This window comes from Tamandua tetradactyla, chromosome 8 (genome assembly GCF_023851605.1).
Source record: "Tamandua tetradactyla isolate mTamTet1 chromosome 8, mTamTet1.pri, whole genome shotgun sequence".
Taxonomy (NCBI): domain Eukaryota; kingdom Metazoa; phylum Chordata; class Mammalia; order Pilosa; family Myrmecophagidae; genus Tamandua; species Tamandua tetradactyla.
In genome coordinates this window covers 5,250,590-5,267,171 of record NC_135334.1, presented here as the reverse complement: position 1 = coordinate 5,267,171, position 16,582 = coordinate 5,250,590, and the positions used below count along the sequence as shown (strand labels likewise).

General features: G+C 40.0%; 1 protein-coding gene across 6 annotated transcripts in view; it reads right to left on the bottom strand.

Annotated features, from left to right (window-relative positions):
* The window catches only part of SNX19 (sorting nexin 19), a 45,604-nt gene that overhangs the window by 9,915 nt on the left and 19,107 nt on the right, over positions 1-16,582 (bottom strand). Inside the window, exon 9 of one of the 6 annotated variants that reach the window (XM_077112413.1) lies at positions 9,610-11,958. The exons of the other annotated variants lie outside the window; for them this stretch is intronic. Coding sequence (XP_076968528.1) covers positions 11,862-11,958 — 97 coding nt within the window. The 3' untranslated portion in view covers positions 9,610-11,861. Of the gene's footprint in view, positions 1-9,609; positions 11,959-16,582 lie in introns of those variants that run through there. 6 annotated transcript variants of the gene reach the window in all.

Here is a 16,582-nt window from a genome sequence, read left to right as displayed (position 1 = left end):
TTTCAGGGTTATCTCTCATCTCTTCTTATAGGTTGTGTATTCCTAATCATGCTCAACTTCTTCCAGAACCCGAGACATGTTATACTGTTTCTTGAAGGTCCTATCCTCCAACATCTGGCAGCCAACTCCCCCTTATCCTCGAAGTCCCATCTCAGTGGGATTTCCTCTCTAAGGTAATCTCCTCAGAGAACCTTTCTTGGAACCCTCAGAATTGATTCCTTGGTCTCTTCTCTGAATCCTATAGAGTTCTTTAAAAAGTCCAATTTTATACTATAACTCCTTATTTGTTAGGGTAGAAAGTTTGGGTCTTTCTTTGCATTTTGATCACTTAACATTGTGCCCAGCACAGAATATGTAATCAATAAATACTAGTTATTAAGAGAATTAATATGGCATATGGGACAAACACTGATCTTAAAATATAGAACACAGCCCAATGCTTAAAGCAGCAGGAGAATGCTGACTTCTAATTATTTGTGCTTATGGAAGAAAACTGATAAAATAAGTACTTATTATTTTGTATGTATTTATATAAATATTTGGTTGGTTTATTTTTCCAGTAATCTTTTGCTTAGGTTAACAGTAAATTAAACTGTGTGCCAACCCAGCACAATCACCACAGGGCAGATGTTGTAAGGGGCATGTTGGTTAGTAAGTAAGTTGATCTAGAATTGAGAGTTCATCATGAAAAATCCACGAAAATGGGTGCCTAGTTATGCATCTCCCAGGAAGGGGAAAGAGGGGAAAGGCAAGGGAGTGAGTGAGTCAGCCATACTTCACATCTGGGACACTATGAATCCTAGAGAAGAAAGGTAGCTGCCAGCAGCGTACGTTCTTGTCAGTTCTCCTGGCAAATAGGCCAAGAGGACAGAAGAGACTGAAAGTCAACTAAGAACAAAGGAGTTCTAAGGATTGTGAGTCACACTTGCATTTTAGGTTGTGCCCCAGTAGACTGAGCAGGATTAAACTGATTCTAACCTGTTAATCAAACAAGTAAACATAAAAGAAGAAAGGCAGCAAAATATTTGGGCAAAAATGAACAAAAAACAAACTCTGGCTCCCTTTCTGACAAATAGAGAATGAGAAGGAGACACTTGGGGCTCTTTGTTCTTGCAGAGGGAAAGTTCGAGAAGTTTGTTCTAGATTTATGTTTTGTGACAATCTTAGGATTTGTTTGGATGTTTATTATACAAATCCAGTCACTATCTTCAGTGTGACTTCACTCTTTTCAGCCCCTTACCTGTTGCTACCCGCTCTGAGAAAACAGGGCTGGACAAAATCAAAGTCATGCTTTTTGGACGACTGTCTACAATTTTATTCAAGTAAAGGTAGCAGCAGGAAAACTTCATCACAACTACCAGTTCAGAGTCCTTTCAGAACAGTCAGTGCCTCTATTCTAGGCCCATATCCCAGAGACGTGCCTCTGTCAGGAATAGGCCACCACTGCTTTCTCCCCAATATTGAGCATAAAAAGTAGTTCATGCACTTTGGGGAAAAGATGGTGGTTTTCAGCCAGAAGAGCTATGAGGGCTTCACGTAGCAATAAGTTATGATAAGTGAAAACAACACTGAAAAGCCACAGGTGGGTGGGAGTCTGCCCACTTAGACAAAAGAACACTCTGAATCCTGGCTTCCTTCTTTATAAAACTGGCTAATTCTTGCCTGGCATTCTTCACCAAGTTATCAAAATCAAATGAAAGAGATGAAAATATTTTTGAAAGTTCTTGTGTTTGTGCATGTGTCAGAGAAAAAGACCCCTACGATTCTTCTAACTCTACCAGGTTCAGGTAAATAAATGACGGCAGGATCCCAAGTGAGCTTTACACTTCATGCTGCAGTGTTTCCTTCTGTAAATCTTAGTCTCCTCCTGGCATGTTCAGGGAAGCAGATATTGGAACAGTGAACCATTTTACTACTGAAGGTTTAAGAAGACTGGGAGGTACCAACCTTATAGGGTGGTGGGTAATTTGAAGACCGTGTTTCTGAATCTTTTCTAAAACTAGGCATCTATACACTAAACAACGAAATCTTTGCTCCGGAGACTGCAGGATCCAAATGTCTCCTCCTTTCCTTGACCCCGTGTGAACAGCAAGCCTGGCTCATTCTCAGTCACCAGGTAGGTAGTTATCCTGACCCCTTTCCTTTCTCAGCACCCACGGCAGAAAAGTGGGGTGAAGAATGGGAAGGCTAATTAAAACAGCCACCCATTTAGAAGAAAATTGAGTCGGGTGGAGGGGAAGGGCAGAGAAGAAGAGAAGCCTTCCAGCTGAAGCACTGAGAAGAAAGGCAAGACACAAAGGAGGGGTGAAGGCTGTAATTTAGCGGTTGTCTTGACAACCAAAGCCCCTATTGTTCACGGTGACTTGACCTCACAGGGTGCTCTCCATGCTCTGATCTGGGCTTAGAACCACCACCACAGGAGAGAAGGATGGGAAGGAAAAGGCTGGAGGAGGGAGAAGTGAAGGGTAATAATGTGCCCTCTGCTTAGATGGTGCTGACCCCCAAACTTCTACAAATTTTAAAGATAACAGATGTTGACTATGCTCAGCCATAATTTGAAAAAGGAGAATTAAGGATTGCAAATAAATAGACAGATATGGAGGACCTCCGAACTATGTTGTGAAAAATGGCTAGAGGAAGCTGGAAAAGACTTGCTTCAGGAGAGCAAAGGATGAATAGGAGAAGCAGATGACAGAAATAAGAAGACAGGACAAATACTGGTGGGGGGGGTGGTAGGAGAAGGAAAACTGACATAACGAACAAAATCATCACCTTTGGGGAAGAAGAGCTATCTAAAGATATTTTTTTCCCAGTGTCCTGCCTAAAGTCTGGAATTTAAAACTTCGAAGTAGAAGGCTCTCCTTCTGATACTAAGAATATAAAACAAGAACTGTGGTACCTTCAGGAACTCATACAGTGGGGACTTTGGGGGGTAGTAGCTATGGTTAGAAAACCTGTGGAAGGAGGTTGTTGAGGCTTCATTTACACTAGTGTAGTGCTTATTTAAATTATTTACTGGGGGGAGGCTAATACCCCCAAGAAATCTTTTGGTGCTGTGATTACATCAGAGCTAGACCAACAGATATCACCCACTTACTCACCCCTATGTCCTCCCTGCTTCAGTCCCAAATGGTGAGCTTTCTGTCTGAAAATAGAGGTAAAGATCAAATTTGAGGCATTTTAGTTTCTTCTCCAAAACCAAGTTGATAAAAAAAAGCCAAATGCTCTCTACCATGGCTGAAAACAGGAGGAAATGCCCTTGAGTTTGTAACAGGTTCATAAGATTCCTAATATCAGGGCAAACTCATATTGATAATCCCTATCTAGTGAGATGTACAATAGCCAGGGATTAGGGTACAGAAAGGCCTTGAGTAAAGCACCAACCAGCTTAAACAGTAGAGTTCCAACTAGCTTAGAGTACTGACAACATTCTTTCCACTTCAGTTACCCAGCTGGTTTCATCACCACTAAGGACTCTCTGGTCCAGTCAGTGTTCCTGGGTCAAACTGATGTTAATGGATCAGTTCCAGGGCTAAATACCTGAGGTGTGTGGAATGCATTAAAAGGGCCTACATCTGGCAGTACACACAGCTCAGAGAAGCCTACTCAGAAAAGAGGGGAGAAGAGGAAATGATGAAAGAATACGGTTCATCTAAACATCAGTGGATAACAGAGAAAATAGATGAGTGGCCCCTGCATTCTGGAGCAACCAGCAAATGGCCTTGATCTATTATCACCATCAAAGCAAGGGACTGAGATAGGCAAAATAAATGTGTCTTCCTCCAAGGAGATGCTTGGATTGTTTGACCTGCAGTGCCACCTGGTGCCCAAAGGGAGAATATCCTCTACCCTAAACCAACCCAAATTGTACTTTCTCTACAAGGTCTAGCTTTGCAATGAGGCTTTTCTTCTGCAAAGCTTTCCTAGTTCACCTTTCTCTAAATTTCTTACAGCATTAATGGCCTGCACTGTGTCATCTGACCTCTTCTAATTGATTCATATGAATTATCTCTGCTCTTACACTGAAAGGAACATAAAGTAGTAACAGTGCCTAGGTCACAAGAGCTAGCACACAGCGGGTAGTTAACAAAAACACGATGATCGCGAAGGACAAATACTATATGATCTCATTAATGTGAAATAATGAGAAAAAGCAAATTCATAGTGTCAAAAACTAGATACAAATTACCAAGGGCCAGGATAGGGGCTTGGAATGGGGAGTTAAGGCCTAATTGGTAGAGTTACTGTCTGGGGTGATGGAAAAGTTTTGGTAATAGATGGTGGTGATGGCAGCACAATAGTGTGAATGTAAGCAATATCAGTGAATTGTATACCCAAAAGTAGCTACAATGGAAATTTTAGGTTGTATATAAGTTACCAGAATAAAAACTAAAGAAACAAATAAATAAAACAAAAAAAGAAAAAAACTGCATGGTAAATGACAGGGAAGACATCAAATATGACATGGATTTTTCAAAAATTACTCATCAAGAGCTCACCATAATAAGAACTGAAGTTAGTTTCCTACACACCAAAGGAGAATTTGGAATACCCAGGTTCAGGTACCTGTTTCTTAGAAACTCTGAGTTTCTGCTCCAGACCTGACTGGGGAACACTGAGAGCAAATATGTGAGTGAGGCAGCATGAGATGTACGTACAGACCACATGAAGGCAGGGGCACTACTTGAAGGGTGCAGAAAAGATTTTCTGTCTCATAGGGGCTTTGCTATTAACAGACCACAGTGTAAGAAAAACCCACTATCCTGATCTCCCAAATTCATTAAAATGTAAACATATTATCTACTGTACACGAAAGGTGCAGTAGATGTGTTAATGCTCTCGGAAGTCAAGGAGACCCAGAGGAAACAGAACATGGAGCTTGTCAATGTGAAACAGAACTCCCATTTAATGACTACTACTATGTACCAGGCACACAACAACAGGCTTTCACCTATTATCTCTTATTCCAGCCCCACCGTCCACCCTAAACCACTTCGTGAGCTAGGTGCTGTCATTTCTATTTGGAAATCAGAATAACAGGCAAATAGAGGTTAAATAACTTAACCAAGTCAGAGCAGGATTTGAATTTTGATCTGACTTCAAAGCCCACATTTTACTCTCTTACATGGAAGGAAAGAAGTGAGAATGCACAGAAACATGAGATGCCTCTGGAGAGTATCTCATAGAGGGAGGCCCAGGGTAGCTGAGGGTTCTATGTCCTTTTGGAAGAGGAGACTGCCACTAGAATGGGAGATTCGGCCTTAGGGGAGGAAAAGAAAAACCTCTTTGCTTAACACCACTATGGCTCTGGGAATTGGAGTCACCCAATTAAACAGCTTAGTAAGCCCTGTGGGGGCAGAATGTACAGGAAACTGTTTTCCACTAGTGCTTCTTGTCTCCAGCACTGGTTTCCACCAGTGAGAGCAGAGGCACTGATTCAAGGGGAATGGTGAATAATCTTACATATTCACTCTCCTGACAAAAATGTATCAGGCATGTGAGGTGCTTAAGATATCTTGGTGAATAAGACACAGTCCCTGCCCTCAGGATGCTTGCAGTCTAAAACTGTCATCAACAGTCAAACTTTCAGTTCCTATCTTGAGTTACAGACAGGCAAGAGATACTAATAACTTGAATTGGAAAAAAGGCTCTGAGTTTTAAATGCCACATGTTTTGATTTTTTCTTAACTTATACAGTGACTCTTTTGTACCTCTGTTTGAGTGTGTGAACTTAAAAACATGCATCACACACACACACACACACACACACACACACACACACACAGTCAGCTATCACTGCTCTTACCCTAGAAGGTATTCAAGTGGAGACTGTCACTACATGACAAGGAAGGCAAGATGTGGCTTCATTCCAAGATGTGTACAGAATAAGTGCCCCCCAAGAAATGTGAATAGGGGGCTACTCATCATAGGAGAGATGCTTGGGACCCATCTTAGTCTAGACCATAGAAGTTAAGAGTTTCCCTTTGTTAAGATCTAACAGAAGAGACCTGGAACAAGCAGAGCTCTTTTCCCCAATGAAGCACAATAAATCTGAGCAGAATAACAATCACTGCAAATAATTAACTTCAGCATCTCTAGAAAACAGTCAGATCAATGTTTAGGGGATCAGGACAGCCTTACAGGGAAATGTGAAGACTTAGTTGGAGATAATTTTGTATTTGAGACCTTGTGCGAAAGTATGCACTTTTTCTACAGAAGCCAAGTATAGAAAGAGAGCAGGCGTACAACAGAGCAAGGTAACAGCTGAACTGAAAGGAAGAGAAGCTTAGAGAGCAAAGGAAAAAACTATAATCTATGTTTCCTGAGAAACTCTGGAGTTGAAGTCTAACAATGTTATCTCTGATCGGGAAAAGGAAATGGAGTAGGGACACTATACAATCTCTGGCCCAGGAATGCTTTAAGAATAAAGTTAGACCATGCACACAGAAATGAATTTATATCCCCTGGAAGATATCTGTGTCCCTGAGCCCAGACAGGAGAGGTGAGATGTGAATAAGAGACAGGGACTTTCCAGTGAAGTCCATTTTAGTGGGGCACTGCTTGGTGAAAACCCTTGCCTGGTGGGGAGGCAGTACAGAGTGGGAGGAAGTACCTGGGCTGTGGACCAGGATAACTTCAGTGGAATCTTGGGTATCTCACTGACTAGCTCTACGTTCTTAGGAATGTTACTTATTATGAATATGATTTTCTTCACGTGTAAAATGTGAAACATATCTATCTCATAGAATTCACATTAGTACACAGAGTATGTAGCTACCCACTGGTATTACTGGTATTTAGTAAATGTTAGCTCCTTTCCTGTTGGAATTATACTTGTGCCCTTTAGGTGGTAGGCCTGGAGTCTCCCTTAAGAAATAACCAGCATCAAAAAGACTCTCTGCCTAGTCTCTACTGAAGTGGTCCTTGGAGTGGTGCTCTGCCCAGGAAACCCCTACGGTTCTGGAGTAACACAGAGAGTAGGGGAGAGAGGAGAGCTAAGGAACACTGGATCCTAATTGTCCAAGAGGAAGATAAGCATCCCTATCTCACAGCCCAGTCCTTCCCGGAAATGGTCCCAAACTCTCTGCCCAGACCTTCCCCTGATCTTTCTGGTGGATGGTATGTCTGGGGAACATTTCTCTAAGAAAATTTTTCCATGGTCTGGCCCTTTAATTTTCTCTTAGGTCCAGTGCTTTTTGAGCTCCTTGAACCTGCCTTGTTCTTTTTTTTCTTCTTCCTGTGTATACTTCATGACTTTATTTTTCTACTCTACTCTGCTCACACATCACAGAATCTTTTCATTTCCCTACTTTTTCTTAAGGCCACTCCAATCCCATGTACCCCCAACACACACTGCATACACACTCACGCATACAGACACATGCACTCTTTAACTAAGAAATCCTGATGCAGATGCGCAGGTGCCAGGAATGTGTCTGCTGTGCTTTTGATACAGGGTCTGGTCATCTTCAGGGCCACGGATAGGGCAGAGCCAAGGGACGTGGCATCTGTGTACTCTGCTGCTGGCTTGGCTCATATTTTTATCGTGGCATTGCTTGGGGTGTCCAGGCAGGGAGCTGGTCCAGCTTCTTCTCATTCCTTCACTCTGTATCAGGGCTCCGTAATAGCCTCCCTCCTTCTCTGGCCTGGATCCTGCTGCCCAAACCTCCTATCATCAATGAAGCACAATGCATATTCGCCCTTTGCCTTCAGCCCAGTCTCTGAGTGTGTATCCAATTCCCTAAACCAGACTCTAAAGCACATGAGGATGCTGTCTAGTTTTTTCTGTTTTCAGACATGAGCAGAGTTTGCATAAACTGGATTGATTCGCTCTCTGGCTTAGACTGCTATTCCCGCTCCCCTTCCCCTCCCTTTGTTTCTGCCTCCAAATAAGGAGCGCTCCTTGTTACATAATTGGATGTTCCCAGCACAGAAGGTGACATAGGAGGCCAGGCGCGCAGGCATGCAAGGGTTCCCTTTGACTTAACAATGCCTTTTTTGGGCATCTAACTGTTCTCAGCTCCCCTCCCCCACTCCCTCTGCACTATCAACAATCAAGGGAGATTTATGGAGCCCAACTCAGATCAGAACTCTTCCAACCTTGGCTTAGAAGAAGGGTCAGGAGGTTGAATTTACTCTTTTTTTTCCTTGTAGACTAGCGAGAGAATGTACAACTTGGCAGAAGTCCCTGGAGTCCAAGGCAGTTACGTATATAGGTCTTTTAGGGAGCAAGGAGAGTAAAAGAAGCGGAGAAGCAGAACAAGAAATAAGTTTACCTGCTTGGAAATAATAATGCTAGTGGATGGAAAATGAGGATGCTTTTAGGAAATGCAGCTCAACCGAGGCGACTATACCATTCCTGAGGCCCAAACTGTAATACATCCAAGAGAACTGAGACGAGAAGTGGTAATAGTCACCTGTGGCCCTGATATTGACTACTCTGTTCTTTAAAGCATATGATGAGAAGGGGAAAATCCATGTATCCTGCAAGCACAAGGCTATGGCTCACACACTTGTGGTTTCAGAGGGAATAAATAGCAAGCTGCCTCCTGGGCAGTAGCAAGAGCACAGTCTTAACGAGGGCAACACTGAACCAGGAGGGACCTCATATCATACTTCTCATGAGGGAGGGGAGTAAGGGGTTACAATGAGGGGGGTACTATAGTTTTGGGGAGAGACCAATTTTCCAGCTTTTTGGCTTACCACTACAAATAAGGTCAAAGAGTGTATCACTGTCTAAATTTCTTCAAAGCAAAACCTACAAACTGCCCAGGGGACAAGTAGCATGGCTGACTTTAGGATGCTGCAGCACTCCTTACACTGCATGTGAGTGTGCACAACATTTCGAGATGTGGTTAGGGTTCTACAGGCTACATGATAATCTTCTCTTTGCTACTACTTAGAGTAAAGCATTTTGGGTTGGCTTTTCTCCCTTCAGTACCAGATAGGACAGAGGTCTGATACTGAAAGTTAGAGAGTCATTATCACTCGGTATTCAGCACTACTAGCTCTGGAAAACACACAAAACAAGGGTTTAAATTCAGTTTGTGATACTTATTAGCTCTGTGATCTTAATGGACTAACCAAAATGCCTTATAAGACTCAGCTTCCTCACCTTGGAAATGGGATCACAACACGTGGTCCACAGGACTTTTGAGAGGACTGAATGATCTAATGTGCCTTCAGTGTTCAGTACAGTGTCTGCACCAAGTGAACATGCAATAACTGCTTCTGGGTGGTGAAGGTAAGTTTTCTAGACTCAGAGTTCTGAGGTGGGGTCTTAGCTATATGCGCCTAGTGAGCTGGCAGGAGGACCACTGCCTACATTCTAAATCCTGAAATGAGCCTCTCTTTTCCAAGGCTATATGCACATGGGGGTCTACTGGTAGGAAACCTTGGTCCACAGGCATTAGATCCATTCTTGGAGCCTCTGAAGGAAAACTGGGATTCTTTCTCCAGATACCCATAACTTCCTGCCTCCTAACTTCAGAAGGATTCAAGAACACTGTGAACCCTGCACCAAGATATTTGCGAAGAGCACCAAGAATATCATTACAGAGACAAGAATAATGATTTACAGGGAAAGATGAAAGGCCTGCAACAAGGAAGGATGGGATTCTTCATTTTATTCTAGTCTGTGAAGGGTTAGGGTGAGGTGGATGCCAACCAGATGTTTGCTATTTTACTGCAGTGAATACAAAACAAAATGGACTTAAGGTTAAAGCTAGAATAGATATAAATAAGAACTTTTTGATAGGAAGGAATATGAGACAATTGAACAAATGTAAAATAGCATCACCTGGAAATATCTATACAAATTAAGATAAGAGACCACAATGACAAAGAGTTTCCTAAAAGTTAACTGGCTATAGAATTCTGTTCTTGCATGATACCCATGTTAGCTTTATTCAAATTCACCACATACATTCAGAATTTCTTTCCCTTAATAAATAGAGATGCTGTGCCACTTAAAAAAAAAGGGGGGGGGAAGAGAAAAGAAAGTCAAGGGAAATTCAGCTGTAAGCCTTTTCTCTGCTTATTACGGCATGAGCTACATATGGTTTTTTTTTAAATTGATTTTTAAATTTTTTTTAAACATAACAAACACAAACATTCTTACCATATGATCATTCCAATCTACATATATAATCAGTAATTCACAATATCATCACATAGTTGTATATTCATCATCATGATCATTTCTGAGAACATTTGCATCAATTCAGAAAAAGAAATAAAAAGAAAACAGAAAAAATTTCATACATACCATACCCCTTACGGTTTTGCTAGTTTTCATTTGCCAGACAGTTATCCATCCAGCTAAACAGAGGCATGGTTCTAGTGGAAATGCCAAGGGATGGGAAGGAAAGGGAAGGGAGGAAATACAGCTAGGTATCTGCTCTTCTCATTCAGAATGGTGCTACCTGATTCCAGTAGCTCTCCCACTCATGTAACCGGGAGCACCAGTAACATGAAGAACACTACTGAACTACATACTTATGTACTTAATGGGTGCTTGCCTGTGCTGGAAAGAGAGCCCAGAGATGGCAAGGTTCTCACTATTGTTTTAACAAACCCCTAGCACAAAGTTATCTTGAAAGGTCTTTACTGTTTAAAAGTCCTATTCCATGTAGCTTGAAGAAGAGATAGGCATAATATGGATGGTGACAAGTGGCAGGAGGAGACTGGTAAAGGATGGGTCATTCTGAAGATGTAAAAAGGGGAAGTGATTTCAGCTAGCTGGAGGCAGGAGAAATCAAGTCCGCCTTTTCTGAAGAGCAAATATTAAGACCTAACCTCCAATGAATATTCTATGCAGCTAAGAAATAGACAACATTACTATTCCCAGTTTACATGAGGCATCAAGATTCATTCAGCAAGGTTAAACATAGTATCATAGTAGTGTGCACTGTAGTGGATAAGAATTTGAGCACTGGAGTTTAACTACCTGAGCTTGAATTCTGGTTCCACCATGTCTTAGTTTTATGATCATGGGCGAGGCCTCATGGACCCTGCATTCCAACTCTCAGACCCATTAAACTGTAGCATTAAACTGAAAGTGGAAACTGTGATTATTTTCCTCCCTACTGACTATCCCTTAATAATGTTTATTTCAGTGAATAAAGAATAAGACCAAGATGAATCTGTAGTAGTCAGAAAGATATGAGTATTTTCAGATAAAATGGGATAAATGCTATAAAACAGCTAGGCAAATTTCTACAAGTTATATCAAGAACTAGCTTAGGGAGACTTCCAGGGAAGATGGTGGAGTAGGCAACTCCGAAACTTAGTCCTTCCTTCAAAACAGCTAGTAAACAGGCAGGAACTGTCTGAAACAACTGTTCTGGGGCTCTGGAGGCCAGGAGAGCTCTTTTACAGCATCCAGGGAACAGTGAGAAGAAGAGGCTGATTAAGTGGTGCAAAGATCTATGAGTGGTTCTCTCTGTGTGGTGGCTGGTGGCACCCATCCCCCACACTCATAGCAGACTGTGCTGGGATTCTGTCCCTGGATAGCTGCTGCTGACAGTAAGAGGCATTAAAAATCCTCTTCACTAAGAACAAGAAAGGAAGCCAGTGAGGGGTGGCACAGCAGAACACTAATAACAGTTTTTGAACTGCAAATTCAGATCCTTGGGTTCCAGCTCTGAGCTACTTACTGTTTCAACACGCCGCATTGTTTCAACTCCACCCTGGAGAGAGGTAAAGGCCTTAGAGATTTAAAGATGCAAGGCTTCCTCAGGGTTCTGGGGAACAATCTGCAGAAGGCAACATCGCTGGGCAGGCCAGGAAAGCACAGCTTCCAGGAGCCTTTAAAGAGGATTTTGGTGTCCAGGGCACTTCGGAGCTAGTCTATGCCCTCTTCATGGGTCCCTGGCCCAGTTTGGGGGGTAATAATGACTTGGGAAAATCCTCTCCAGGTGACCATCCTCCCAGAATTTGCCCTCCAGGCAAAAGCAGCTAGAGAAAACAAAAGGAGTGTAAAAAAACTATACCAGCAAAACAAAAACAAACAAAACAGGTAAAAATTATGGAAGAAGTAACAGAGGAAAGGAAGCTTCCTCCTGGGGGTGAAACTATTGCACAGAAAGTGCAATCTTAAAAGTCATACAGCATATCCAGGGAACAGCTCTTCAGATGATGAAGAGCTGATAAAAACCCGATTAGTTAAACAATGGGCAATTCTAAAGGTCTATAATAAGTTGAACTAAGCATCAAAGAAGAGCTTTGTTCAACAAAGACAATCAACAATAAAACTGCAGACAAGAGGAAGAAACTGGCATTCAGAGTAAACTCAAAAGATAATCAGATGCCTAGAAATTACAAGGCATACTAAGAAATGGGAAGATATGGCCCAGTCAAAGGAGCAAATTAAAATTTCAGAGGAGACACAGACTTAGTAATAACTAATTAAACATGTTAAAACACATCTCCTAAATCAATTCAAGGAGATAAAGGAAAATATGGCTAAAGAGATAAAGGATGTTAAGGAGACACTGCAAACATAAAGAACAATTTGAAAATATAAAAAGAAACATAATAGAAATTATGAGGATGAAAGGTACAATAGAAGAGATTAAAATACACTAGAGGCATACAACAGCAAATTTGAACAGCAGTAGAAGAACCGTGGACTAGAAGACAGGATAATCAAAATCTTAACTCAGAAGAACATATAAAGAATGGGAAAAACTGAGCATTCAGGGAATTTAATGACAGCAGGAGCACACAAACATATGCATCAAGGGTGTCCCAGAAGGAGAAGGGAAGAGGGACAGAAAGAATGATTGAAGAAATAATGACTCCAAATTTCCTAACTCTTACGAAAAACATAGACATATGTCTCATAAGTGTAATGTACTTTTAAATAGAGTAAATCCTAATAGAAGTACTCTGAGACACATATTAATAAGAATGTCAAATGTCAAAATAAAGAGAGAATCCTGAAAACAGCAAGAGAAAAAGAATTCATCACATATAAGGGATCTGCAATAAGACTAAGTTCTGATTTCTCATGAGAAATCATGAAAGAGAGGAGGCAGTGGTTTGATATATTTAAGCTACTAAATAAAAAACAAAACTTCCAGCCAGAAATTTTTTATCCAGTAAAACTCTCCTTCAAAGATAAGGGAGAATTTATCATATTCAGATAAACAGAAACTAAGAGAGTCTGACAACAAGAGAGCTGACCTACAAGAAATACTAATGGGAGTTCTGAAAGAAAAAGACAGGAGAGAAAGGCTTGGAATAGAGTCAAGATATGAAGATTATCAGGAAGTATAACTAAAAAGGTAAAAAGAGAAAGAGAGCAAAAGATACGACACATAAAAACCAAAGGATAAATGGCTGAAGTACTACCTTTACAGTAATAACATTTAACGTTTAAACTTTCCAATCAAAAGACACTGGTTGGCAGAATGGATAAAAAAAGCAGGATACAACTATAGGCTGTTTACAAGAAACTCACATTAGATTCAAAGACAGAAACAGGTTAAACGTGAAATGCTGGAAAAACATATTCCACGCAAACAGTAACCAAAAAAGAGTTGGGGTAGCTAGCTATACTAATATCGGACAAAACAGAATGTAAATGCAAAACTGTTATAAGAGACAAAGAAAGACACTATATATTAATAAAAGGGGCAACCCACCAAAAAGAAATAGCAATCATAAATATTTATGCACTTAACTATGGTGACTCAAAATACATGGAACAAACATTGGTAAAACTGAAGCGAGAAATAAGGGTCTGTATAATAATAGGTGGAGACATCAATATACCATTTTCACCAATAGAGAGAACATCTAGACAGAGGATTAATAAGGAAACACAGAACTTGAATATGATAATTGAACTAGACCTAAAAGTAATATAAAGAGAACAATGCACCCCAAAAAGCATGATATACATTCTTCTCAAGTGCGCATGGATCATTCTTCAATACAGACCACATAAAAGGTCACGAAATAAGTCTCAATTAATTTGAAAAGACTGAAATTGTACAAAGCATATTCTGTGACCATAATGGAATGAAGCTGGAAATCAATAACAGGCGGAGAACTGGAAAATTCAAATATATGGAAGTTAAACAACACACTCTTAAACAGTCAATGGGTTAAAGAAGTAAATGCAAGGAAAATCAGTAAATATCTCAAGACAAATGAAAACGAGATGAACAGTGAATAAAAAAGCATTTGCAAAGTCCTTGGGGGAATAGTGAGAAAGGGGGAAAATTCAATTTCCCCAAGTGGAGAATTCTTGATATTCTCACAAGCAGTGGAGACAACCACAGCAATAGGCTGAGCCCCCTATCTTGGGGTCTGAACATATGAAAACCCCACAAAGGATAGGCTAAGCCTACTTAAAAGCAGGTCTAAGAGTCACCCCCAAGAGAACCTCTTCTGTTGCTCAGATGTGGCCTCTCGCTCTCAGCCAACACGACAAGCAAACTCACTGCCCTCCCCCTCCCTACATGGGACATGATTCCCAGGGGTGTGGACTTTCCTTGCAATGTAGGACAGAAATCCTAGAATGAGCAGGGACTCAGCATCAAGGGATTGAGAAAACCTTCTTGACCAAAAGGGGGAAGAGTGAAATGAGACAAAATAAGGTGTCAACGGCTGAGAGATTCCAAACAGAGTCGAGAGGTTATCCTGGAGGTTAGTCTTACACATTATACAGATATCACCTTTTTAGTTCAGGTGTAATAGAGAGGCTGGAGGGAACTGACTGAAAATGTAGAGCTGTGTTCCAGTAGCCATGTTTCTTGATGATTGCATAATGATATAGCTTTTGCAATGTGACTGCGTGATTGTGAAAATCTTGTGTCTGATGCTCCTTTTATATACCTTATTGACAGAAGAGTAGAACAGATGGATTAAAAATAAATAAATAATAGGGGGAACAAACATTAAAACAAATTTAGTAGGTTGAAATGTTAGTGAAAATGAAAGGGAGGGGTAAGGGGTATGGTATTTATGAATTTTGTTCTGTTTTCTTTTTATTTCTTTTTCTGAATTGATGCAAATGTTCTAGGAAATGATCATGATGAATATACAACTATGTGATGATATTGTGAGTTAATGACTATATATCAAGAATGGAACGATTATATGGTAAGAATGTTTGTGTTTGTATATTGTTATGTTTAATAAATAAATTTTTTTTTAAAAATGGACAAAAGACTCCAACAGACACTACAAAAACTTGGATGCCTAAACGGCTAATACTGTGGTACCCCATTAATGAACAGATAAATAAAAAATACAGTCACAATGAGGAAAAAAGAAAAAAGAAAATGAGAACATAACATATTATATAAACTTATGAAAAACAAAACAAAATAAAAAACTTATAGGATACAGTGAAGGCAGTGCTGAGAAGGAAATTTATAGCCCTAAATGCTTGCATTGGAAAAGAAGAAAAGACCTAAGTGCACACCTCAAGGAACTAGAAAAAGAATAGCAAACTAATCCAAAGTAAGCAGTAGGTAAGAAATAATAAAGATTAGAGTAGAAATAAATGAAATTGAAAATAAAAAACAATAAAGAGAATTAATAAAATCACAAGATGGTTTTTGAAAAGATCAATAAAATTGACAAACTCCCAGCTAGACTGAAAAAGAAAACAAGAGAGAAGATGCAAATAAATAAAATAAAAAATGAGAGGGAGGACATTACCACTGACCCCACAGAATTAAAAAGAATCATAAGAATATACTGTGAACAACTGCAGGCCAACAAGTTAGACAACATAGATGAAACGGACAAATTCCTAGAAACACACAAACAACCTATACTGACTCTAAAAGAAACAACCTACACTGACTCTAAAAGAAACAGAAGACCTCAAAAGACAAATTGCAAGTAAAGAGACTGAATGAGTCATGAAAAACCTCACAAGAAAGAAAAGCCCAGGATAAATGGCTTCACAGGTGAAGTCTATAAATCATTCTAATCCCAATTCTGTTTAAATTCTTCCAAAAAACTGAAGGACAGAGAACACTACCTAGCTCATTATTTGAGGCCAGCATCACCCTAATATCAAAGACAGAAAAAGAGACTACAAGAAAAGAAAATTACAAACCAATTTTCCTAATGTAAATGAGAAAAATTCTTAAAAAAATACTTGCAAATTAAATACAACAACACATTAAGAAAACTATACAGTATGATCAAATGGGTTTTATTCCAGATATGCAAGGTATTTCTATACAAGAAAACCAATTAATGTAAACACCACACTGACAAATCAAAGGGGAAAACCACATGATCATTTCAATTGATGCAGAAAAGGCATTTGACAAAATCTAGCATCCTTTCTCGATAAAAACACTTCAAGAAAATAGGAATAGAAATAAACTTCCTCAACATGAAAAAGGGCATACAGGAAAAAAAATACAACTAACACTATACTCAATGGGAAGATTGAAATCTTTCCCTTTAAGACTGAGAACAAGACAAGGATGACCACTGTCACCACTGTTATTCAACATTATTCTGGAAGTTCTAGTGAGAGCAATTAGGCAAGAAAAAGAAATACAAAGAATTCAAATTGGAAAGGAAGAAGCAAAACTTTTACTAT